The sequence below is a fragment of the Neovison vison genome, chromosome 1 (genome assembly GCF_020171115.1).
Source record: "Neovison vison isolate M4711 chromosome 1, ASM_NN_V1, whole genome shotgun sequence".
NCBI classification, from domain to species: Eukaryota; Metazoa; Chordata; class Mammalia; order Carnivora; family Mustelidae; genus Neogale; species Neogale vison.
In genome coordinates, this window is record NC_058091.1 from 140,644,002 (window position 1) to 140,668,963 (window position 24,962).

The window sequence follows — 24,962 nt, forward strand, 5'->3', positions numbered from 1 at the left end:
TACCACATACACATGAACTTGGGCTATACTGTCTTCCTTTCTGGCTTCCTTTACATCAAGCTTTCCTTGTATATGGTTATTATTATGATAGGCAGTCCCCCCCTCTTTTTTTTTCATGAAGCCCACTGTAGGGCTCAAACTCTTGACCCTGAGGTCAAGACCTGAGCTGAGACCAAGAGTCGGTTGCTTAACTGACCGAGCCACCCAGGTGCCCCTAGAATAGGTAGTTCTTAATGCAGATACAATTGAGCATATCATAATGGGGCTTATCTGCCTTATGCTTGACTGGATTCTGTCTCTATGACTATTTCTTCTGCTTTTACAAAAATTTTAATTATACAGGTAACATAAATAAACTTCACATGTTAAAAATAGTTCTGGTTGAGACTCATGTTCCCCTGGCGCTGCTGCTGTTGATGTTATAATATGTGATTCTTCATCATCCACTGTCTTATAAAACACATGTAAGTAGAACATTTCTTCATTCATCTTCACAGGACACCAGGCATTTAAACTCTTTGCCCCCCATGCTTTCTGGTGTAAATCTAGCACATGTGGTTGCCCGTGTTCCGTGCATCGGCCCCTGCTCACAGTGGGTCCCCCTGCCTTCTTACCGCGTCCAGTTGGGATCAACAGTGGCTTTGCCCCATAATTTTTGTTTATCAGGGATGGCTTCATTAGCAAAGCATTTAATATCCAATCCAAGTACGGCTTGCTTCTGGAGGAGGACACTAGAAAAGTACAACGGGGCATCCCCGCCTCGCGTGGTAGTGTCAGCTGGTGGTGGGCTTTTCTCAGGTCCCCGGTGCGGAAATCTCACCCGCTACGGATAAGACTGTTTGTTCTGATAGCGTCACTTCCGGCAAGGCCCAGGGAGTTCGTAGCCCTATTAAAAGGTGATGACTACTTGAACCCTGCCCTTCCTGTGTTAGGGAAGTAGCACACCATCCCCCGCTGGGGAAACCTGAGCCATTTGTCGGGGTCCTGTAAAATTAGAGTGGTGAGCGCATACCTACCATTACATGGCCTGAGAAATTCAACTTCTTCCCTCTGCCAGTTGGCAGTGGAGGGCAGGGAAGAGCTTCTCAACAACCAAGTCTCCTTCCAAGTCCTGGGGCATTGACCTGACCGCCTGCTTCTTGGGTAGGGTCCCCACCCAGAGCAGGGATGTGTGCAGCTGCTCGTGCCAAGCATGGGGGTTCCAGAATTTCTATGGGAGGAGCTTTAGGCTGTGGGGTGCCATGGAGGACTGGGGGCAGGGGGAGGGGAGCACTAAGGAATTTGAAGGTACATTTGCAGAAGAAATACAGATATTACTCTTGTTGCTTGTTTATTTGGGAAGGCTTTCGGAATTCTAGAGAGCCGTGTGCTCCCCGCAAGTGATCCTTCTGCACAGCCCTCACTCGCTGTGTCCTCTTGTCACACTCTTCCTCCCCATCATCACAGCGTGAGGCAGGACAGAGGGAAGATTAGGATGCCCAGCCAGGCAGCCAGATTCCTGTTGCTCTGGCTGAAGGATCTGGACGGGAAGGGACCGAGTATGTCTGTGATAACCTTGGGCTGTGATGTGTGTTGGGGGGATTATGAGTCGAACCTCAGGGTGGCGGAGGAGAAAGCAATCTGCTCTGCCAGTGTCAATAGATACTTTTAGGGTTCCAGTTGGATTTTGCTTTGGAATGCATTTACAGCTTTGCTATAAAACTGCATACAAGTGGGGGAAAATGTTTCTAGGATTTTTCTTCAACTAAAGGCAAGTGTAAGAAGAGTAAGCAGCAGTGGGTTGAACGTGTCACATGGTTGGGCACATGGGCAAATCCCTTTTACCCGTGGAGGAGCCACGGGAGAGAGGCGGAAGAGGGTGTGGGAGGGTGTTCTGGAGAACAGGTGAAAAAGGCACAGCGAAAGCAGCCTTCTTCAGGGACTGTGAAAACAGTTCCCACCCTGGCATTCCAGCTCCCGCCATCTTTCTCACTTCCCAGGAGGGCCCTGCCTTCTGGCTCTTGGACAGTGAAGCCCTCTTGTTTTTTTCCAGCAGGTTTCAAAATCTAGTACAGAGAGAAAATGGGAGCTTAGTCAGTACACTCAAGTGATGAATGGGGGATGTTAGGAAGGACAGTTCTTATTTTCTGGGTTGAGACAGGAAACCCGGGTAGTTTTTGTATCGGTGTGATAAGGCATTATCTGTACGGGTAGGACTGTTTCTCTTGCCAGTATTTTTGCAAGTCATAGCACCTCACAAATTGCCATGCTCCAGTGAGTTCCTCATGGTCACTCCTATCTTCAAATATACTATCTCTTGGATTCTTTGTTTGGTCTGTCTCTTTAATGTTTTAAAGCAGCAGTAGCAGAAGTATGGTTTAAAGGGCCAAACCCAAGTGAAGACTAGGCTTTTCTTTCTCCTTTTTCTCTTTTTTCCTGGCTGTCTAGACCTTGATGAGTAGAACTTGAATGAAGCCAATCCCTAAGTTCATGGTTTTAACCATTTCATTTTTCCAACTAAAATATAATATATATTATAATCTTTGATATGGGGGCACCTGGGTGGCTCAGTCGGTTAAGCCTCTGCCGTCGGCTCAGGTCATGATCTCAGGGTCCTGGGTTGGAGCTGCTTCCTCCTCTCTCTGACCCTCCGCCTCTGTTCATGCTCTGTCTCTTGCTTTCTCTCTCTCAAATAAATAAAGTCTTTAAAAAAGTAACCTTTTCTATACATACTGTATTTTATACATAAGATTTATACACGAGGTCAGTATTATGGGAACACACTATTTCAGCATAAATGCTTCTCTGGCAAGCAGGCTCTACTGTCTCCCCCCACCCCCACTTCCTTCTTTAGTTTTTTTTTTTTTTTTAAGATTTTATTTATTTATTTATTTGACAGACAGAGGTCACAGGTAGGCAGAGAGGCAGGCAGAGAGAGAGGAGGAAGCAGCCTCCCCGCTGAGCAGAGAGCATGATGCGGGGCTTGATCCCAGGATCCTAGGATCATGACCTGAGCCGAAGGCAGAGGCTTTAACCCACTGAGCCACCCAGGCGCCCTGCTTCTTTAGCTTTTGTAGGACTAGTGTCAATGTGAGTGGTGATGCCTGCTCGGATATTATGATCATAGTTAATATGTATACCTCACTTTTTATTTCTTGTCAGTTGTGAATGTTAGATGTATCTAATTAACCACCATGTGTAACAGTTACAGCTCCCCACCTGTATGTATATTTTGAGTGCCCTGGTTGTCCTGTGCTATGGTTAGAGTGGAATGGAGAACTGACGGCTTGCAGTAAGGTAGTTTAGTAAGCATCCTCAGGTTGATACAACCCAGAATGTGATTAGGGGCGATTGGTAGCTTTTTGTTTTTACTGTTCTGTATTACTGCTCTTATTCTGTTAAAATTATACTGAGTTTATCTTCTCTTTGAATTAAATTTTCTTTCTTTTTGGAAAGAATTTCTAGAATAATGAGGATGAGAAAAAGTGGTCTTTCATACTTGGATTGAAGGAGAGAGAAATTTTTGTGTAACAGGCAGATTAATATAAAATTCAAAGGAGAAATAGCAATAAAAATCACTTTAAATCAAGATAAGAATTTTTTAGATCTGATGGAAGTGGTCTCTTGATAGTTGAGAAGATACTTGGAAATTTTTTGTTTTTACAGCTTGCATGTGGATCTGGTTATTAGTGGATTAGAACCCCCTGAATGCAGTAAATATCAGTAGTCCATACTGACCTGAATACAAAAATGAATAATAAGTAGATGGGGGAGAAGGGACAGCTTTTTTTTTTTTTTTTTAAGATTTTATTTGAGAGTGAGAGAGAGAGATCACAAGCAGGGGAAGGATGGAGGAAGAAGTAGACTCCCCACTGAGCAGGAAGGCCCATGCAGGACTCGATCCCAGGACCCTGGGCTCATGCCCTGAGCTGTTAATTGACTGAGCCACCTAGGGACCCTAGGGACAGTTCTTTCTTACAGTAGAATTCTAATTAACAAATCCAGAATGAATGATGGAAATAGAAAATCATTAAGCAAATATCACAGTAATGACTATTAGAGGCAAGGATTATCAATAGATACAACAATTAATGGGGCAAAGGTATGATGAGAAAGAGGATATTTGCAGAGTCTCAAATGTATTCCTACAAGAACAAGGTACTTGATGATTACAAAGGGTGAAGAAATCTGGTGGACATCACCGTAACCAAGTTAAAAAGTCAACATTACCAGTAATGAGATGGGTGTCCTCCTGTACTTCCTTAATGGCTCAACATCACTTCTGTGACATTCTTGCCAAAACTGCACAGGCTCAACCTAATCATGGCAAAGCATCAGACGAACCCAAATCAGAGAGAACACTGTAGGACATAACTAGCCTGGACTCTTCAAAGTCATGAAAGGTCAAGGTCGTGAAAGACAAAGACAAGCTGAGTAACTGCCACAGAATGGAGAAGGCTAAGGAGACTTGGCAACTAAATGCAGGGAGGGATCCTGAATTAGATCTTAGACTGGAAAAAAAAAAAAGACAAAAGTGGGACAGTTTTTGAACATGGAATAAGGCTTACAGATAGTTTGTTTTATATCAACGTAAATTTCCTTACTTTAATTCTTACCTATGGTTATGTAAGATGTTAACATTAGGAGAAGTTGGGGAGAATGGGATTTTGGAACTCTCCCCAAGTTCATCAGTCTAAGATTATTTCAAAATAAAAAAGTTAAAAAGGAACATTCTTATATGATTTTGAACAATTTGGAATTTCTTTGTTGGCAGGGAGAGGACAGTGATATATCACAAGACACCTCTTCATCATCTCTTTCATTGGCGTTTCAGTTTTGCAATCAGTTTGCAAGTCTGATTGTTTCAGGTTTTGTTTTGTTTTGCTTTTGAAACCAGTAGCCCTTTAACCTGTGATCTAATCGACCCTTCAGTAATCATTCTAACGTGTTTATTTCAGGTTTATAATTGTAAGAGACCTTGAGCAATCGAGACTTAGCTCCACATGGCAGTGAAACCGGGAATTTAATACTTTGGATCGTCTTTTTTTTTTTTTTAAACAAGGCCCAGTTTTCTCTGATCTGAAGCCATGGGTATAATAGAAACATTTCAGAGAACTAGTCTAATACATAAAGCCAACAAATGGTAAGATCAAGGAGTCGATTCTCTTTTTTCCCAAGGAGTAGATTTAAAAGAAAAAACCCTTAGGTGTCTTTATTGCCTTCTGGGTAATTTAAGTTCCTTGAGAGCAGCTTCTCTGCCCCCTTTCCTCGTCTGTCTTCCCAGGGTTCCAGACACTGTTGTACCTTTAGTGCGTTGTCAGATAGAACCTGAAAAGGTGCAAATCCAAGTGGTGGGGTCTGGGAAGAGAAGAGAATGGTGGGGATAGAACTAAGGTGTTTTTTTCTTTTTTTTAAATCACAAATTTCAATAGAAAAAATGATTTACCCTATTAAGTTTTAATTCCATAAAAATCTTCGATCTATTAAAAAAATAATAAATAGGAGATTCAAAGTAGAATAAAAGACCAAAAAAACCAGAGCCCTCTGACTTCCCTGTTGGCAGAGACGTGTCCTCTATGAAATTTAGCTTTCAATTTAAAATTAAACATCCATCTCGGGGCACCTGGGTGGCTCAGTGGGTTAAAGCATCTGCCTTCGGCTCAGGTCATGATCTCAGGGTCCTGGGATCGAGCCCCGCATCGAGTTCTCTGCTTGGCGGGAGCCTGCTTCCTCCTCTTTCTCTTTGCCTACTTGTGATCTCTGTCTGTCAAATAAATAAATAAAATCTTAAAAAAAAAAAAAAAGAAGCATCCATCTCTCCTGTTGTTGACTTTTTACTGCATTAATTTGTCTCAGTTTTCTCATTAGCATTTTGTCTGTGTCTAAAGTACTCTATCTCCTGTTTGCTTTGTCTTCCGTCAATAGTATTTGACTTAGCTGCTACATATATTGCATGTCATTGAAAAAAAATCAGAATTTTTAGGAGTTGACTTTGAGGGATTTGAAGAAGTTCTTCATTAGTCCAGAAGCTGTTTTAGTTGGGGGCAAGTAGAGTATAAGACTGTCCCATAGAATCAAAGGCCTCTGGGGGGGGGGCGGTTAAAATAGATCTACAGACTCTCACTGAGGTCTCTTCAGCCCAGATGACATCATCTCCAAGTCACCTTGGCCCCAAAGTTGAAGTAGTATTAGATTATTTGTTCTCTGCCACAAGGAAGCAATGACTAAGTCAGGAATTGAATTCAGATTCCTTAATGCCTCCCATCCCTTTGGTTACCTATGTCTTCTGTCTCCAACTCAGAATTTTTTTTTGAGACACCTTTGTCTTTTAGGAAAGATGTCCAGGTGGTATTACAACAGATGAAACAGAACTGGCTTTCAGTGTAATAAAAGTCTAACCACACTTTTAAAAAAAGTATGGTATAACACATAGCATATAAAATTAACCATAATTTTTTTTACAGTGATTGCTCAGCAGCTTTATTGAAAGTGCCAGATGAAAATGCAACCTTTTCCTCCCAGCTGGAGAAAAATGTTATAATTAAATTAAATTTATGTTTTACTGTACTTGGAATGGAGAAGACTGAACTTGCCTGTTTTGTAGTCCTTCATAGGTTTTAGCTAACTTTGTTTAATTCATTTGCCAAGTAAACAAATTGAATTTTTTGTGTGTGTGAGGAGGAGGATTTGATTTTGAATACCTGTTAAAATGTACTGTATTTGTTAAGTGTAATTTTTAAATTTTAAATTTTTAATTATTTTTATTAACATATAATGTATTATTTGCCCCAGGGGTACAGGTCTGTGAATCGTCAGCCTTACACATGTTAAGTGTAATTTTTAACTGCCTCATTTTTTTTTTTTTTTTACTCTTGTTTTCTTAAGGCAGACTTCCTTTCTTTGGTTGCAGGAACTTCTGTCTAGATATATTTCATACCAAAGGACATGTAATGTTTGAGTCAGAATTGCCAAGGCTACGACTGTGTCCTGTATCAACTTGCTAAATGTTTAGAAGCCTAATATCAAGTCCTTGAGTTTTCTCAGTTATAAATCTTTTAAGCAACATCAATATAGTTGGCGTCAATGGAGGTATTATTTTTAGAATGCCAGTGTAAGAGCAGTTAGCTTTTCCTGCATCTGACTTCGCAATGCAATTTGAAAGGATTAATCTGAAATATCCTTTGGTTAGGTCTGACTCACTGTCATTTACTTGTAAACCTTTGGTTCATATCGCCATCTGCAATGGAAATAGGAGTTCAATCACAAGAAATAGCTTTAGCATTTCTTTCCTACCAGGACACGGATGACGATGAGGGACAACCAAGGGCCCCGCAAAGTGATTTTTTTTTTGTCTGAAGAAATGATTTTCATATTGTTTGGAAGAGTCTGTTCCCGAGGAGACAATGAGGTTTTCGTTAATTCCTGAGGCACTATCTACCTGGCCTTAGTTTTTAAGGGTTCTAAAGCTAGAACCGTAATCTTTTAAACATTTCTTAAATGAATGTGGAGTGATAAAGAACATCTTTCATATAGATACAGAAATAATTGGAGAAGTCCAAAAGTCTGGTTGTCTGGTCTTAGTAGCTGCTGAGGGTTTGGAGTTTGATGAAGGAGTCCTGTCTTGGGTGCTTCGAATAGTGGCCACCGTAGAAATTGCTGCTTTTCTTACCACGGAACTGTGGAGAGGAAAAGTTCTCGAACCACTGGTATAAAGTAAGCCAGACAAGAAGGAGAGGTCTGTGAAGGCTGGAACTCTGGGCTCCAGTGAGGAGAGAGACCTCATCTTGTTAATATCTCTGATTTCAGATTGCCTCCCTGGTGCCCGTGGATCAGTTTCAGCTCTACCAGCGGTTAAAATTTGAACGAGGTATGTATGCCCTCCTCTTTCTGTCCCCATGTTGAGTTGTGGCTTTCCATGTGTCATCTTCACACTAACCTCCACAGGTTAAGGAGGCTGTGGGCTGTCAACAAAGCCACAGGGGCACTCCGAAAGGTGAAAAGCTGGCATTGCACCGTAATATTTCAGCTTTCTCAGCCTCAGGCAGAAAAAAATGCAGACTAGCAGGAAATAGAAGCTTCCTTATGTTGGCTGTTGTGTATTTTTAAGTTGGCTCATGTGAGGCAAGTTCTGCAAAAGTTGTATAGTTTCACACAAGAGGATGTTCCTTAAAATGCGTTTTACCACCAGCTTTCCCACTAGTGAAGATCACTTCAAAACCTCCATCGACCCAAACATTTTTACTGCTGCTTGTAATACTCACTATTTGTTCTTTTGATACCACACCTGTAATCAGAGTGATTGTGTCATTCTAATGCAATTTACAATCTACCAGGCTCATTTTCTTTCTGGCTTTGGCCTTGGGGTAATTTATATAGCTTTCTATTTGTACTCCCTTTTTATCTGTAAGATTATTTTTGTTCTTTTACCAAGATCTTTTTTTAAGTAGCCCCTTCTGTCCTGTCACACTCTGGACATTCTTGAACTAAATGGTCTTTCTTTCTATCTTTTTATTTTTTATTTTTATTTTTTTAAGATTTATTTATTTATTTTAGAGAGAAAGAGAGAGTGTACCTGCACAAGCAGGGAAGAGGGGCCCGGGGAAGGGAAAGGGAAGGTAGACTCGCTGCTGAGTGAGCCCAATACAGGGCGCCATCCCAGGACTCTGAGATAATGACCCGCTCTGAAACCAAGAGTCAGACACTTAACCAACTGAGCCCCCCTGTGCCTCTAAATGGTCTATTTTTCTATATCTGAGAAATAGGAGAAAATTGTTCCCCTAGAACACATAGTCTCATTGAGTGTATAAAATAAACTCTCATCTAGCATGAACATGCAAGTTTTCTGATTGCTAACTCTTAAATCTTGATTAGTAAAGTCTAAGAGGTAAAATGAAGGAAAGAGGAACCTTTCTCTCTCATGTGTGAGTCTTTCATGGGTTGTCTCGCATATCTTATCTTTGATGCATTTTAAGTTGATCAAATAGTTTGACTCATACATAGAATTTATTTTTTTATCACAGGTTCTAGGCAGATGCCCCACTACAGATCCCATAAATTGATCATGGATTTTATTATCCTTATTTTTTAGATGAAGAAAGTGACAATTGGAGAGGTTGAGACCTGCCTAGCATCACATAGACTGTATCTAAGCTTCTTCATCTATAGGAATAATTCCATATTTTTAAAAAGATTTTATTTATTTATTTGAGAGAGAGGGAGAATGAGATAGAGCGAGTATGAGAGGTAGAAGATCAGAGGGAGAAGCAGACCCCCAGCTGAGCAGGGAGCCCAATGCGGGACCCGATCCTGGGACTCCAGGATCATGACCTGAGCTGAAGGTAGTCGCTCGACCAACTGATCCACCCAGGTGCCCTCCATATTTTTTTCCTTACGATAACATCTATCTTAAACATAAAACATACCATTTCACCCATTTTAAGTGTACAAGTCAGTGGCCTTAAGAACATACACGACTTGGGCGCCTGGGTGGCTCAGTGGGTTAAGCCGCTGCCTTCGGCTCAGGTCATGATCTCAGGGTCCTGGGATCGAGTCCCGCATCGGGCTCTCTGCTCGGCAGGGAGCCTGCTTCCCTCTCTCTCTCTGCCTGCCTCTCTGTCTACTTGTGATCTCTGTCTGTCAAATAAATAACTAAAAAATCTATAAAAAAAAAAAAGAACATATACGACTTTATGCAAACATTGCTACCATCTCTTTATCACCCCAAGCAGAAACTATAATTAAATAATAACTTCCCATTTCCCTTTTTCCTCCAGCCCCTGGTAACTTCTGCTCTGCTGACTGTTCTGTAAATTTGCCTAGTGTAGATATTTCATGTAAGTGCAATCATACAATATTTTCCTTTTGGGTCTGGCTTATTTCACTTGTATAATGTCTTGAAGGTTCAGCCATGTCGTGGCATGTCTCAGGACTTCTGTTTCTTTTTATGGCCAAAGGATAATATTCCATGGTATGTATATACCACATTTTGTTTAACCATTCATCTGTTGAAGGATACTTGGGTGGTTTCTACCTTTGTCTATAGTGAATAATGCTGCAGTGAACGTTGGGATACAAGTATCTTTCCGAGTCCTTCCTTTCAGTTCTTTTGGGTTTATACCCAGGAGTGGAATTGCTGTGTCAAATGGTGATTCTATGTTTAGTGTTGGAGGAACTGCTGATTAGACATTTTTACTATTGTAAAGTATGGGGAGTACGTTATATTTGGAAGTATGTTAAGTCTGGTGACCATGTGGTTCAACTCCCTCATAAGAAAGGAAACCATGGTCCAGAGACATATTGATGTGAGGCGATTCTGGAAGGCGATTTGTAATTCTCCAGGACCAATTCAGGCACTTCTTCATTATCATCCATAATACAGAATTATTATTAGACAATAGGCATGCCGAGTAAGAATAAATTTAAGTTAACAGTGTTACATAATGAAATTTACTTGATCGGCATCGTCTTTATCTGAATTGTGTATCTCATTTTTACTCGGTAGACTTCCTATCTACCTTAAACTCAAGACTTACCAGCTAGGTGACTTAGAGGTCTAGGCCATGAAAGTTGTTTTGTTTTGTTTTGTTTTTTTAGATTTTATTTATTTAAGAGAGGGAATGAGAGAGCATGGCGGTGGTGGGGGAGGGGAAAGGGAAGAGAGAGGGCAAGAAGCAGCATCTCCACAGAGCAGGGAGCCTGATGCAGGGCTCGATCCAAGGATCCCAGGACCCCAAGATCATGACTTGAGCTTAAGGCAGATGCTTAACCAACTGAGCCACGTAGGCACCCCTGCCATGAGAGTGTTTTATGTGGAACTGTTTAGAATGGGATCTTGGGATGCTTTAAATACTCATGTTGTGAATGAACTAAATGACTAATTGGAAAGTAAAAGTCTCTGGCTGGGCTCTCAGATACAGTTGTAGAGATTGTTGTGGCTCTGGAAAAATGGACAATCAGATCAGTGGCAGCCCTGTATCTGAATTCCCAAAATTTTCATTAGTTTGCCCAGTTCTTACTGCCTACCAAGTTTTCAGTTTTTCGTTTGTCATCTGTGTTTTGTCTTCTGCTTTACGTTGCATATACGGTTAGCTCGCCCTTTTATAGCTTTGTTTTCATCTAAGTCTTCACGGGGAAAAATATTTTGAATAGGAACGAGCCTAAACCATCACTGTTTACATAAAGGGGAGAAATGGCGTTTGGCATCGATTGGTTATTCTATGAATTCACTCTCCTTCCATCTGTGACTTTCCGTTGGCTACTGCCGTGTTTACGGCTTTCCTTTTCTGTGTCAGCCTTCCAACATTAACAAAGAAAAGAGGATACAACGTTTGGCATGTGTTAGTGATCACTGCTGTACTCTCTACTGGTTCTCAAAGCACATGATGCCTGATGATTAATGTTAGAATTTTGCTTGTCTCTCGAATCTGCTTGCCCACAATCTCCTTTTTCAAAATAGGTTGTTTTTTTTTGTTTTGTTTTGTTTTTTAAAACTGGGTTAAGATTTTCCATCTCTAGTCCTTAAGCACTTTTCCTATTTTTTTGTGACCCTGTCTTACTTATTATAATTGCAAATCGTTTCCGTTTCATAGTAGGTTAACGGGTCCGTTCTTGGATATTTGTATTCTCACGGAGTGGCTGGAAACTCCTACAAATGGTTTAAGGGTCATAGTGTTCTCCTTTGGAGAGAAGTGAAGTAAAATAATTTATTTTCCTGTTACCTGTTAATCCTCCTGCATTCTCTCATGTCTTCAGTATTTCCTTTTTGGGGGACCAAGTGTCTGCTGTGTGCCAGGTGCCCTTCTAGACTCCACCGTCAGCCGTGACCCCGCCTTGCTCTGAAAGCCTTCCGTTCTGAGCATTTGTCCCAGCCTCCTTTTGCTGTGAGTCCCAACGTTTCTGATATGGCTCTTTTTTTCCTCTCGTGCCTTTATCTGTCCTTGGTGAAATGTTCCCCGCCACTCTTTTGTGTCCATTCCTAGAGGTTTTATCTCACCATAGTATGAGATAAACACACTGTCTCACCTAGTGAGACAGGGCTGTGGGATACTTTAATAACCTTAGTGTCACTTTGGTTTGATTTTTTGGGGGGGGGTTGATTTTTTTTAACACCTCCCGTCTCTCACAAGGTACCTTCCTGTTGGTCATTGCCCACCGCAAGCCCATTCTTGTGCTTGCACGTGCATGTGCGCACATGTTCTCCTCTTGAGCCTGCTTTTCTGGTGTTTAGTGGTAAATGTGTGACTAAGCCTAGGATTCGCTTGCGAAGCTCTTCTGGGCTTCTGGGAGCTCACACTTTCTCCTCAGCTTCCTGCTTCCGCTCCTTTACCATCAAGTCTTTCTTGTGGGTTAGTTCTCAAAATCTAAAACCGCAGTCTCTAGCATTTTCAGCTAAAAAACCTGAAATATCTGCAAGAAAGGACATTTGTCATTGAGTAGGGTGACATTTCTAAAGGGGACCCGGATGTTCTCCATCGTGTGAAGGGTTTGCCTCTCCCTGTGTGCACTTCATTTTTTCATCTCTAAAAGGGGGATGATAATGAACGGCTTCTGCTAGGGCTGCTGTACAGAGTGAGTTAACACTGTGTTTCTGTCACCCTGTCATCGTCATTGTTGTTGTTTTGTTATTCATCACGGCCACTACCCCATCTGACCTTTACCCCAGTTTTCTAAACTAAGTGAAGAAGGCACTTTCTAGAATCCAGATCATATCTTGACTGAGGGTATAACACAATAATACCACTTTTGTTCCTTTTTCATCTTAATTCGTATCTTTTTCAGCATGTTTCTACCCTTATTGTCCTAAATTCTAAAGCATTATATGCTTCCCCAATGTTCATAGCAGCAAGGTCCACAATTGCCAAAATGTGGAAAGAGGCAAGATGCCCTTCAACAGACAATGGATAAAGAAGATGTGGTCCATATACACAGTGGAATATTACTCAGCCATCAGAAAGGATGAACACCCAACTTTTGCATCAACTTGGATAGGACTGGAGGAGATTATGCTGGGTGAAATAAGTCAAGCAGACAAAGTCAAATATCATATGGTTTCACTTATTTGTGGACCATAAGGAACAGCATGGGGGATATTAGGAAAAGAGAAAAATGAAGGGGCAGAAATTGGAGTGGGGGACGAACCATGAGAGACTATGGACTCCGGGAAACAAACGGAGGGTTTTAGAAGGGAGGGAGGTGGGGCCAGGAGTGAGCCCAGCGATGGATATTAAGGAGGGCACGGATTGCTTGGAGCACTGGGTGTCATATGCAAACAGTGAATCATGGAACATGACATCAAATACTAATAATGTACTGTATGGTGACTGACATAACACAATTAAAAAAAAAAGGTGCTAATGAAAGCTAATTTCTTACATCACCTGCCATATCTGGTTCCTTCATACTCTTCTCGAAGCATAAATCCACCTTCTCTGACCACCTCCAAGGAGATGATGACTTGCAAGTGGCTGCTTTAAAGACAAAAGATTCCGGGACTGATAGTGGAAATGAAAATCTATTTAATCACACGATTATGTTTTTACGCAGATAATGGTTTTCTAGGAGGAAAAACAGCCCTGTCTCGGCATATATTCACTAACCACGAGTAAAGCAAACACCTAACTTCCACGGGTTGTAACATAACAGCGTGAGACTAGATAAATTCAGAAGCTGTTTCCAGGTTTGAAATTCTGTGCTTCTCCGCAGTCATGACAGCAACCCCTTGGCTCAAGGCCACATGTATTTGAGTTTATTTACCATGGCAAATGTTAATTCTGATCAGTGTAGTTTAATTGCATTTTAACTATCTACAGAAGACCTTTGTTCTTTGAGCTATCAGAAAGCAAATTAACTTTGACATAATTAAAAATGCAGTGGGTCATAAAAGTTAAAACAGTTTGGTTTATTTCAGCTGATAATTAGCTTGGATGTATCGTGTTCCTCACAATAAGAAATCATGGAATATCTTTTTTGGCACAGTTTCATGATGGCAGAAAACTCACTCTTGTTAGTTAAGAGGATTTACAACAGGATAAAAGCAAACTGTACATCCCTAATGGTGATAGTTTCCGGTGGGGAAACCAAGGGTCAAGAGATCAGCTTTTGAAAACTGAAAGCAATCACGGGGTCTGATACAGCCCTCCTGGCAGTTTTCTCAGAATGTTTACTTCTCAATAATTGTCAGAATACAGAAGTAGAAATAGCTTTGAATAGCATTTCCTGCCTTGCATAATTTATATAAACAAGTACTCTTACGTCAAGTAGTCATGGAGCTTTATTTCAGTCATCAGTTCTATCTTTCATAAGTAAATTCTGGTTGAAGTTTGTGAATTTGTCTCCGATGTAAGTCCATTACATTTAATCCCTGCTGAATCATGTTCATGTCAAGGTGTGGGGGGCACCACTGGGAATGATGTACACAGGGCTCTGCTTGCTCTTTTTCTAAATTTTCCCGAATTTACCTCCATCTCAGAGCTCCATGAAGATTTTATCACTGCGGATGCAGAAGAAATTAGTTGAATATGCATGAGTTCATCTTCCTCCAACTTTGGAATGGACGTTTGAAGGGGGGGAAAAACTAAACATTAAACTTTTGGGATAACTGTGCATTTTGCTTATCTACCTCATAACTGTTTCCAAAGCCAAGAGCCAGGAGTTAGAATTGAATTCACAATAATAAAAAGTATACCTTTTTTTTTTTTTAACCTGTACCTGTACATGGTTAATGCAAAAATTTTAATACACTTTTTATTACTATGTAATAAAATAATAAGTAATAATATTACTTATTACCCTTTGACTCTGCTCAGCTCATTGACGTAGAGTCAAGAGTGAGGGGAGGAAGCCCTTGTTCATGAACAGCAATTTGCTTTCTACCTGGCGTCCATCAGTTGGTTCCTCTTTGGTGAGTTTAGGACCACTAATATCTGATGCCCCGTCAGTGTGTTTTCCTTTTCTGCTAATCTGGCCTCTAGCTTCCATTCAGGGTAGACTCTATAACTTGATAGATATAAAGCAAAACTGTGCTCTTCATAGCATATTAAATACAGCTGATGGAAACCCAGAGGTATTGACCATAGGGTGCACAGGAGAACCAAGGGCCAGATCTTGATGCCCAGCGTTAGTTATGAGAGCAACAAGAAAACAAAACACATGCTGTCCTGTGGATTTCAGAAATTCCTCGTCTCCAGCATCAAAGAGCTTGATGTGCAACAAATCTTACCGTGCAGGGACTGGTCAAAATGTCTCCTCTAAGAACTGCAAAGCCATGTGGAAAAAACAATCCAGCTGGCCATCAGGGTCCCAATGCCAGGCTGTATAGCAAAGAAAATGAATAGACAGCTTATGGGTATGTCATATTTGTGTCAATAAAACTACCCAAAAAATTGGCACTCCCCACCAGTGGCTTCTCATCCGGCTCAGGCCTTATCATCTTCATCTGTGATCAGGCCCCTTGATGACTGTTCCTGCGACCTTTCCCCTTGCTCGCTTAGCTCCTTATAAAATTTCACTGCCTTTTTACCTGTATAAATTCTCTTCTTTTGCATCATTTGGATATACGTTGGATATCTTTCAGGTCAAAACCACGTGTAGATTGGCTCCCTAGTCATGGTTCCAATCTATCGACTTAAATGTGTTTTTAAAAAATGGACATCCATAAATAACTCTCAGAAGCAGAAGTACTGTTTGCTCCGAGTCTTCTGGTTCTCACACCAGTGTGGCACTCCCAGAGGCTTATCTTCAGCAATTCTGATCCAACTGATAGTTACCTCGTTGAAAAAGCGGAAAGTGTGCTTTTGAGCCGAGAGGTCTCTGTCACGAATCAAAAATAAAGCAGGCAGAGGAAAAAAACAAATCCTGTAAATATTCTTTGTAGTTCAGGCCCAGAGGCACCAATATACCTTTTCTTCACGTTCAAAAATGTCCTTTGTGAATTTCTATAGAAGGCTCGGGAGTCCGCTCTTTGACTGCCAAGGGATCAGTCTCTTTAATCTTAATCTCGTTCTCCAGTTAGAGAAGTTGAGTCACTACTCTTCTGAATCTTCCCGTTAACTCCTTGACTTACTCAGCTCCTCAGGTTAACATGGAAACAGGAAGCTGAGGGGACTGTCAGGAATTTGGCTGAATTTGTGTTTTTGCCTCAGAATAGTTACTTCCTTTGCTCTTAATGGTTTATCAAGAAGACAATAGCACACCTCCTTTGGCAATATCTTTTGCATAACCAGAACAGTATTTCAAAGCTGTAAGTCAAGCTTGGGTACTTGTGTAAGGAATATCTGTGCCCAAAAGCAAATGTTACAGAAACACATGATACTGTATTGCTACTGTGGGCACTTCCTGTATTGATAGACATTTCTCAAAGAATTGTGTCAAATTCTAACTAGCAGTGCTTTCTTTTCATTTAAATTCTCGAAAAGAGTGGCTGATGATCCAGTAATCACACTATAAAGTATTTACCCAAAGGATAAAGTATTTACCTAAAGGATACAAAAATAGACTGGAAGGGACACATGTATTCCAAGGTTTATAGCAACATTATCAACTAGAGCCAAGTTATGGGAAGAGCCCAAATGTCTATTGACAAATGAAGGGATAAAGAAGATGTGGTGTAAAAAAAAAAAAAAAAAGAAGATGTGGTGTATATGTACAATGGAATATTACTCAACCATAAAAAAGAATCAAGTCTTGCCATTTGCAACAACGTGGATGGAGCTAGAGAGTCTTATGCTAAGCAAAAGAAGTCAGAAAAAGACAAATACCATGTGATTTCACTAATATGTGGAACTTAAGAAACCTAACAGATGAACATGGGTGGGGGAAAGAAGCAAACCAGGAAACAGACTCTTAACTCTAGGGAACAAGCCGAGGGTTACTGGAGGGGAGGTGGACGTGGGGATAGGTTAATTGGGGGATGGGGAGTAGGGAGGGCACTTGTTAGATGAGCACTGAGTGTTGTATATAAGTGATGAATCACTGAATTCGACACTCCCAGCTAATATTACAATGTATGTGAACTAACTGGAATTTAAATAAAAACTTAAGTAAATAAAAGAGTGGCTGAAAGGGGGCTCTAGTTGAGAGAAGTAATTGGTTTAAATTAGTAGATATCTGTCTTCTGTTTTCTCTTGTGACCGTCTGTATTTATATATTGTTTATTTATTTATTTATTTGACTGTGAGAGAGAGACAGCAAGAGAGGGAACACAAGCAGGGGGAGTGGGAGAGGGAGAAGCAGGCTTCCTGCTGAGCAGGGAGCCTGATGTGAGACTCGATCCCAGGACCCTGGGATCATGACCTGAGCCGAAGGCAGATGCTTAACGACTGAGCCACCCAGGCCCTGACCCTCTGTATTTATAAAGGAAAAAATTTTGATTTGCTGAGTGGACAGGTATGTACTGAGTGCATCCCATCTGATTGGCGCTGTGAGGGGTGCTTGGAAATTGGATAGGGAGATCCAGAAATATTTACTTGTGACATGCTATAGTTCTTTTTTAAAGATTTTATTTGACAGAGAGAGACACAGTGGGAGAAGGAACACAAGTAGGGGGAGCAGGAGAGCCTCCCCCGGCTTCCCACGGCACAGGGAGCCCAACGTGGGGCTCGATCCCAGGACCCGGGGGTTATGACCTGAGCCGAAGGCAGATCCTTAGCTGAGCTACCCAGGAACCCCTCATGCTATGGTTCTGAGTGGAAGAAAGAGCTTGCCTCTTCTAGGGTAGCTCTTACTGGGGTTAAAGATCCCAGTCAGTTGTGCAAAAAGCAATTAATGATCAAAAAATGAGAATATAACCAAATACCAATACTCTAGAAGAAGATACACACCCATGGGAGACAGGCAAGGTTACTTCAGGTCGAAGTACTTGTCTGTATGTGGAATGTTCAGGAAGGAGAAAAGGCTGGCCAGCAAATGTGGGCTAAAGGAACTGTCACTGTTGTCCTTTCAATTTCTCCTCCTCTTGTGCTATGTTCTGTTCTTTGGTTGCCCACTCTGTGCCCCCCACTGGATGGTGTTGAAGTCGGGTTTATATATTTAAGTGTTTGCTCTCAGTTTGGACAGTGTTCAGTGACGTGTCGGTAAACAGATTTGTGGGAGAAGCGGGGAGGCTCTGATTTATGGTGTTTGCCAATTTCTGTAGTGTAAATACTCTCATAGTGGCTGATTTCTCAAGTGGGCGATTCATTTGAAGTCACCGTATACAGAGTTGACAAGATGGAGTAGGCTGTTGGCTCCTGGCAAGACCCCGATTTAGAAGGTGACTGCCGATGTCCTTGCTCAGTGTCTTCTTAAGTACAGCATCTTTATTACAGTATCTGGAAGGAGACTATTCGTTCCCTTTTATAACTTCCACACTCTGGCTGCCTACAGAGTTGTTATTCTGGGGACTGTTTTTTGTTTTTTAATCTCTGTTTACGAGGTGCCTTAGCTCTCTCAGCATTTGCCATCTGCTTTGTACTGTGAGCAGGAGCGACCAGTTCTACTTCCTGCGTTTAGAGCTGATTGAAAGGGGAAACTTCATTATGGATACTCAGATAAGAAGAGCATTAAAATATTCCTGTCTTACAAATACCTTCTGTATATTACACATTCCTCACCTCCACCCTTAAGAGCTGCTCACAGACGGTAATAGTTTATTTTATGTTATCTCATGGGGTGTTCTATCAGTTGTTGCATTGCTTTTTGAAAATATTTCATTATTTAATTTACACAAGTACTCTTGTTCTTTTCACACTGAGATTTCTCAGAAGCAAACCTCTATTTTCATCTCTAAGGCTAGGGTCTCTAAAAAGTCCCTGAAATTGATCATTTGTTGAATGAACAATGAATAACAGACATTTGACTAAGTTTTCAGGCGTATCAGCACAAGAAGTCAGGCCTCAAGAAGAAGTCTGGAATAGTCTAAATTAAAGCAACATTGATACTCAGTCACAGCTTGGGTTCTGTAAGTAAGGACATTTGGGAGAAATCAAGGACTGAGTTTTTTGACACCATCCATCGATGGAACCAAAGGAAGCAGTACTGATGTGAAAGGAGAAGGTTGGTTGTGGGAAGAGAAGAGAGAGGCTGGTGCCGTATGGAAGAGAGCCCCAAGAGTATCAGATGGAAGACAGAATGAGAACCATTTGCTGGGGATGAGTAGGGGGATGGCTGTTTTAACTTTCAGAGAGCAGTTTATTATGGAACTGGGAAGAAAAAGTTTACTTTAGAGTCGTAAGGAGGATATGAGGGGAAAGGAATGAGAAACAGTGAATCTGGATCACTCATCCAAGGACTGACATGAAACAGGAAGGTGAAATGGATGTTAGATACAGGGAGACAGTAAGTAGGGTTATAGCAAGGGTAATTATTGTTCATATTCATGTTAGAAATTTTTTTTGTTGTCACCCTTATAAGTGATGCTTCATAAAGGAGGTTTAATTTTGAGAGTGCTATATGTAAAGTTCCATGTTTTGCCAAGTTGGTGTCTTTCCAAATGTAGAGAGCCTAACTGAGGTGGGTGGAGATTTTTAGAGTCTAATAACAATCATAACATACTTTCAACACCAAGACTGGTATTTGATGGTTTTAGTGTGCTATGTACATCTGTTGATGAAAGCACTAGAAGAGGATGGAAAATAAATTCCAGTGCAAGGCAATTCAAGATGGTATTAGTAGTGTGTGTATTTTAAGGTAATTGTTGGCAGAGGACTATATATAGCTTTTGCAAAAAACCAAGAATGACTGCTATAAATCAACAGGAAGCATCCCATCACTGTGTCAGTGTATTGGAGCACACAAATAAAATAAGTATTCCTTGCCTACAACCTAAAGAGAGAAAGGCCATCTCCATGAAGAGACTAGAGCACAGCAATGAACAAAATGCTGGTTCTGTGACAGCAAAATTAAGACAAGTATGTTGTAGTTCCTTTATTTTCTTTAAATCTTTTTTTTTTTTAAAGACTTTATTTGTTTATGTGACAGGGAGAAAGAAAGTGAGAGCAGGCACACAAGGAGGGGGAGTGGGAGAAGAAGAAGCAGGCTTCCTGTTGAGCAGGGAGCCCGATGTAGGCCTCAATCCCAGGACCCTGGGATCATGATCTGAGCCGAATACAGACACTTAACGACTGAGCCACCCAGGTGCCCCATGTAGTAGGTCCTTTAAGAATGGATAGGCTGTAACTTGGTTAAAGATGAGATTATTTTTAGGGTAAGGAAAAGCCTACAATGAGAATTGAATAAATGGAGAAGAATGTGAAACAGAGGGGAAATTTGAATACAAAAAGGAGATGGTTTTCCAGGGAAGAGCTTAGATCCAGAATTATTTTATTAGTCTATCATTCATATACCAGATTAATAGTAGCCTTTAATTTTTAAAAATTTTAAAAAGATTTTATCTATTTATTTGAGAGAGGGAGAGTGCGCGGGAGAAGCAGACTCCTCGCTGAACAGCAAGCCTGATGTGGGACTCATTCCCAGGACCCTGAGATCATGACCTGAGCTGAAGGCAGATGCTTAACTGATTGAACTATGCAGGCAATCTTATTTATTTATTTTAGAGAGAGTGTGCAAGCACGGGGAGGGAAGGAGGGGCAGTGAGGGAGAGAGAGAATCTTGAGCAAACTCCCCACTGAGCACAGAGCCTGAAGCCAGGCTTGATCTCCTGACTTTGAGATCATGACCTGAGCCCAAACCAAGAGTCAGATGCCCAACCGAATGACCACCCAGGTGCCGTTGTTAGTAGCCTTTTAAAACTAGCTTTAAAAATTATAAAAGTAGAATTTTTTCCTGTTTTTTCTTAAAATTCAAGTTTAGGGGCATGTGTATGTCTCAGCTGGTTAAGCGGCTGCTTTTGGCTCAGGTCATGATCTCAGGGTCCTGGGATTGAGCCCTGCATCTGAATCCCGGCTCAGTGGGGAGCCTGCTTCCCCCTCTCCCTCTGCCCCCTCAACTCATGCTCTCTCTCTCTCTTTCTCTCTCAAATAAATAAAATATTTTAAAAAAAAAATTCAAGTTTCGTATTAAACTAAATCTTTGCCTCTAATTACAACCCCTGCCCTTTATTCAAGGATAACTCTTCTTAAGCTTCTTAGATTTTCTGAAAATGTTAAAACACATTTCTATATATACATGGTCTTATAAACATGGTTCATTTATACTCTTCCTCAATCTGCATTTTTGAACTGGCAGTATATCTTTGGGATCTTTCCATATTGTCACATCAGTTCCCCTTATTTTATTTTTTTTATAGATTTTTAAAAAAGATTTTATTTATTTATTTGACAGAGATCACAAGTAGGCAGAGAGGCGGGGGTTGGGGGAGGAAGCAGGCTCTCTGCAGAGCAGAGAGCCTGATGTGGGGCTCGATCCCAGGACCCTGGGATCATGACCTGAGCTGAAGGCAGAGGCTTTAACCCACTGAGCCACCCAGGCACCCCGTTCACCTTATTTTAGAGCTACATAGTGTTCAGCTATATGGATGTCTATTATTTGTCTAGTAATCTACACAAAAGCCTTATAGGTCTGGCACAGGGTGTTAATTTTTTAAAAAGGTTAATAAATAATAAAAATAAAATTTTATTATGGTAGATAAGGTTTTCTACAGGATGATGTGAGTAGTGTATATTTTATTTCTATTTGCATACACACATTTCCTCGCGCCTCACTTATAAAGACTTTAAAGGTCTTCTCGGAGATGGTACTTTAATCCCCTTTGTAAACTTACCAGCCACTCGGGAGGCGCAGTCCTCGTCTGACCTGGGCGTTTGCTCCCTGTTGCGAGAGGTAAGCTTATGGGTTGAGATGCTTTCGTCTGCAAGGAACAGAATGCCAGCTAACAAGTGCCTTAACCAGTGAAGGCCCTGAATTCCCTCACGTACAGGAAATCCAGAGGTAGGCAGTTGCGGGTGTGGCTGACGGAGCGGCTCAACTTCTCCAACTCCTGTAGTTTTCCCGTTAGAGTTCCCAGGGTCGTGGCGGCCCATACATCACAGCTTCACACAGCGGTGCTCACTGGCTCGCAGACGGAAGGGAGATTCTTGCCCGCGTATCCGGAAGGAGAGCTAGTCCCAGAAGCCCCTTGCAGTCTTCCCTCACCTCCCATTGGCCAGAATCATGTCACATGACCACACCCTGGCTGCGCAGAAGGCTGAGAGCGCAAGTCCGCTGTGCTGTGTGTCTGTAGAGACCTGAGCGTTCTCAGCCGGGAGGTTAGAAGGAAGCTGGGGCTGATGGTGACCAGACACCGTACAGGTGGCTCAAGGGGTCCCTAACCGTTCTGGATAGAGTTAATATCTGTCTCCTGGAAACTCCACTTCGGGTGTTGGTTAAGCTCTATAAGCTATCCCTACAGACCAGGACTTCTAACGAAGTAAGGAGGAGGCTAAAGGGTCTCTGTTTTGCCCCTTCCACCACCTCCTTCGCCTGATCGTTCCTGTTCTATCGAAGCGGAGGAAAATCCAGAGCATCGCTGCCTTCTGCGGCTCAGACTCTTCCGTCGCTTTTTTGCAGTGGAGTGTGCATCAGCTGCCTTGCTTCCTATGGATTTTTTTCTTTATGGGGATTCATCAAAATTTGTAACTGCTCCCGTATTTATGGTTTCTGCTCTTATTGTGGCAACCCGGATACCTGAACAATAAGTTGGTACAAACAAGCAGTTCAGAATGCCCACCAAATAATTTGGATTAGAATTATGAGAACAAGTTGTATCCTTGTGTCTTTTTTACGGTGATCCACAGGGATGTTACAAATTTAACTATATATAATATGAGTCTTTCCGTATTGTCAGTCCTTTAAAAGACCTGGGATTTGGGGGCACGTGGGTGGCTCAGTCGTTAAACGTCAGCCTTTGGCTCAGGTCATGATCCCAGGATCCTGGGAACAAGCGCTGCATGGGGCTCCCTGCTCACAGGGAAGCCTGCTTCTCCCTCTCCCACTCCCCCTGCTTGTGTTCCCCTCTCTCGCTGTCTCTCTCTGTGAAATAAATACATAAAATCTTAGAAAAAAATTAAAAGGCCTTCGATTTGGAATGGGTGGTTAAGAAGGTAGGTGATGTGTGAGTCCCTTAGCTCTAATTTATACACCAGCCTTCATTTCTTTGGACTTAGTGTTTGTGAAGCCGGCATAAGAGTTTGGAAAAAAATATATAAATGTATGGAAATAAAAGGTCAGGACCTTAGAGCAGAGGTGTGTGTCACTGTCCCCTTGATTTTCTAACTAGCCTTTCTCAAACTTTTAGGGATTTCTTTCAAGGGTCCATCTCTCTTGGGTTCTGAGCACCTGTGAATCATAGGCTTCCCTTTTCTGATTTTATTTGCCTCATCGTTCTCCAACCCCTATTCCCCAGAATTATTAGATAAGAAAATAAGTGTGAGAGTTCTCTTTTTGAATGAAAACCTGTAATTAGCATGGATCTGATTGCTGTCTTTTCTAGACGAGAGATTAATGGAGACAGTGTTTGCTGGAACATTTTGGACTTATTTCCCCTGATACTGAATTTGTAAAATTATTACCTTTAAAACTAAGCTCATACTTAATGCCTTCATTTCCTTTTCGCACCACTCTTTGGGTCTGTTTGCCTCCTGTGTGGAAATTTCCAAGAATCATAAGCCTTAGGAGATTTAAAACTGGAATCCATCAGTTTAAAATTTGCAAAATACATTGGTTCAGAGAAAAAAGGGCTACTCTGTTCCTCAAATAACATCATTTTTACATGATATGTTCCCTAAAGGTCACATTGTGAGACAAGAATGTGAGGTCTGTTATTGAATAGAAAAATGGAAAACCGAACAAGATTTGTAAACATTTGAATAGAGTGTGACAGTCGGCTTACCCCCAACTCCATATTCCTTCCTACAGGCCACTTGGATGTGGTTGGTATAGTCTATAACTGACTATCATTTTATGGTCTGTGAAACCTTTTGATTTTGGATCTTCTGAGTCTTTTACAAATATCTCTAACTAGCATATGGTAGGAGAACAGAATATCCAAATTGACAGCTAATCCGACTTCTTGGCTAAGCCACACCAGGCACTGTTTGGTCCTTCAACTATTTGATTTCTTCCTTGTTCTTTCAGTTCCCTCTAAAAAAGGTAGGAAGAAACCTCACTGCTTATTTCTCAGTCCCAGAAAGTCCCAAAATCCCATGAATTTCTTTTTATTTCTTCTTATTTCTCAGTCCCAAAGTCTTAAAATCCCATGAATTTCTTTTTCCTTTTGCTTCTGTAGGTCCTTCAGGTCCAGTTTTCCTCCCCCTGCTACAACTATTTGGGGATAATACCCCCAAATAGTTGTAGCAGGGACTTAAGATTTTTGCCTACTTTGAGTGCTGAAAGGTGAGAAGTATTCCAGAAGACTTGCTCATTTGGGTTAGTGAGAACACTTCCTATCTGTTCGTAAGGGCAGTGGTGGCCTCTCCCACTAGTACCTACTTTGAGAAACATGGCAGAGCCGAGTGGCCTTGTAGGTCTGGGTCCATTATGAAGACCAAGAGTAGAAATCACTGCCCTTGGTTGTACTAACCTTCCATAAATATTAGCCTATAAAAGAGAAGAAGGAAGGGGGGAAAGTCTAGGCCCATACGAAAGACACATAGACCGTCACATTTTCTTTGTTTATGCTCTAGAAGTTCACCTGGACCCCCACCGAACGTGGTGTCCTGTCGCAGACTGTCAGACCGTGTGCCCTGTTGCCTCCACTGACCCAGGACAGCCCGTGCAGGTGGAATGCCCTTCTTGTCACCTGAAGTTCTGCTCCTGTTGCAAGGATGCTTGGCACGCAGAGGTCTCCTGTAGAGATAGTCAGCCCATCGTCCTGCCAACAGAGCACAGGTAAGAAAGGAGAGACGGTCTTTGTGATTATTCACCCCAAATAGGTCGCTTGGAGAAGGAGTTCTCTTGTGATGGAATTCAGAGATGGGTTCTTTCCCCCATGGAACTTCCCTGAGAAGTATCTCCGAACTGGGAAGTTGTTAACAAAGAGTAACCGACACAGTCTTTCTAAGGGGATTTTAGGT

General features: G+C 41.6%; 1 protein-coding gene across 3 annotated transcripts in view; it reads left to right on the plus strand.

Moving 5' to 3' along the window:
• The window catches only part of RNF144B (ring finger protein 144B), an 82,934-nt gene that overhangs the window by 46,767 nt on the left and 11,205 nt on the right, over positions 1 to 24,962 (plus strand). For all 3 annotated transcript variants that reach the window (XM_044259579.1, XM_044259589.1, XM_044259598.1), the window contains 2 exons: positions 7,786 to 7,846; positions 24,573 to 24,777. In XM_044259579.1, coding sequence (XP_044115514.1) covers positions 7,786 to 7,846; positions 24,573 to 24,777 — 266 coding nt within the window. The remainder of the gene's footprint in view (positions 1 to 7,785; positions 7,847 to 24,572; positions 24,778 to 24,962) is intronic.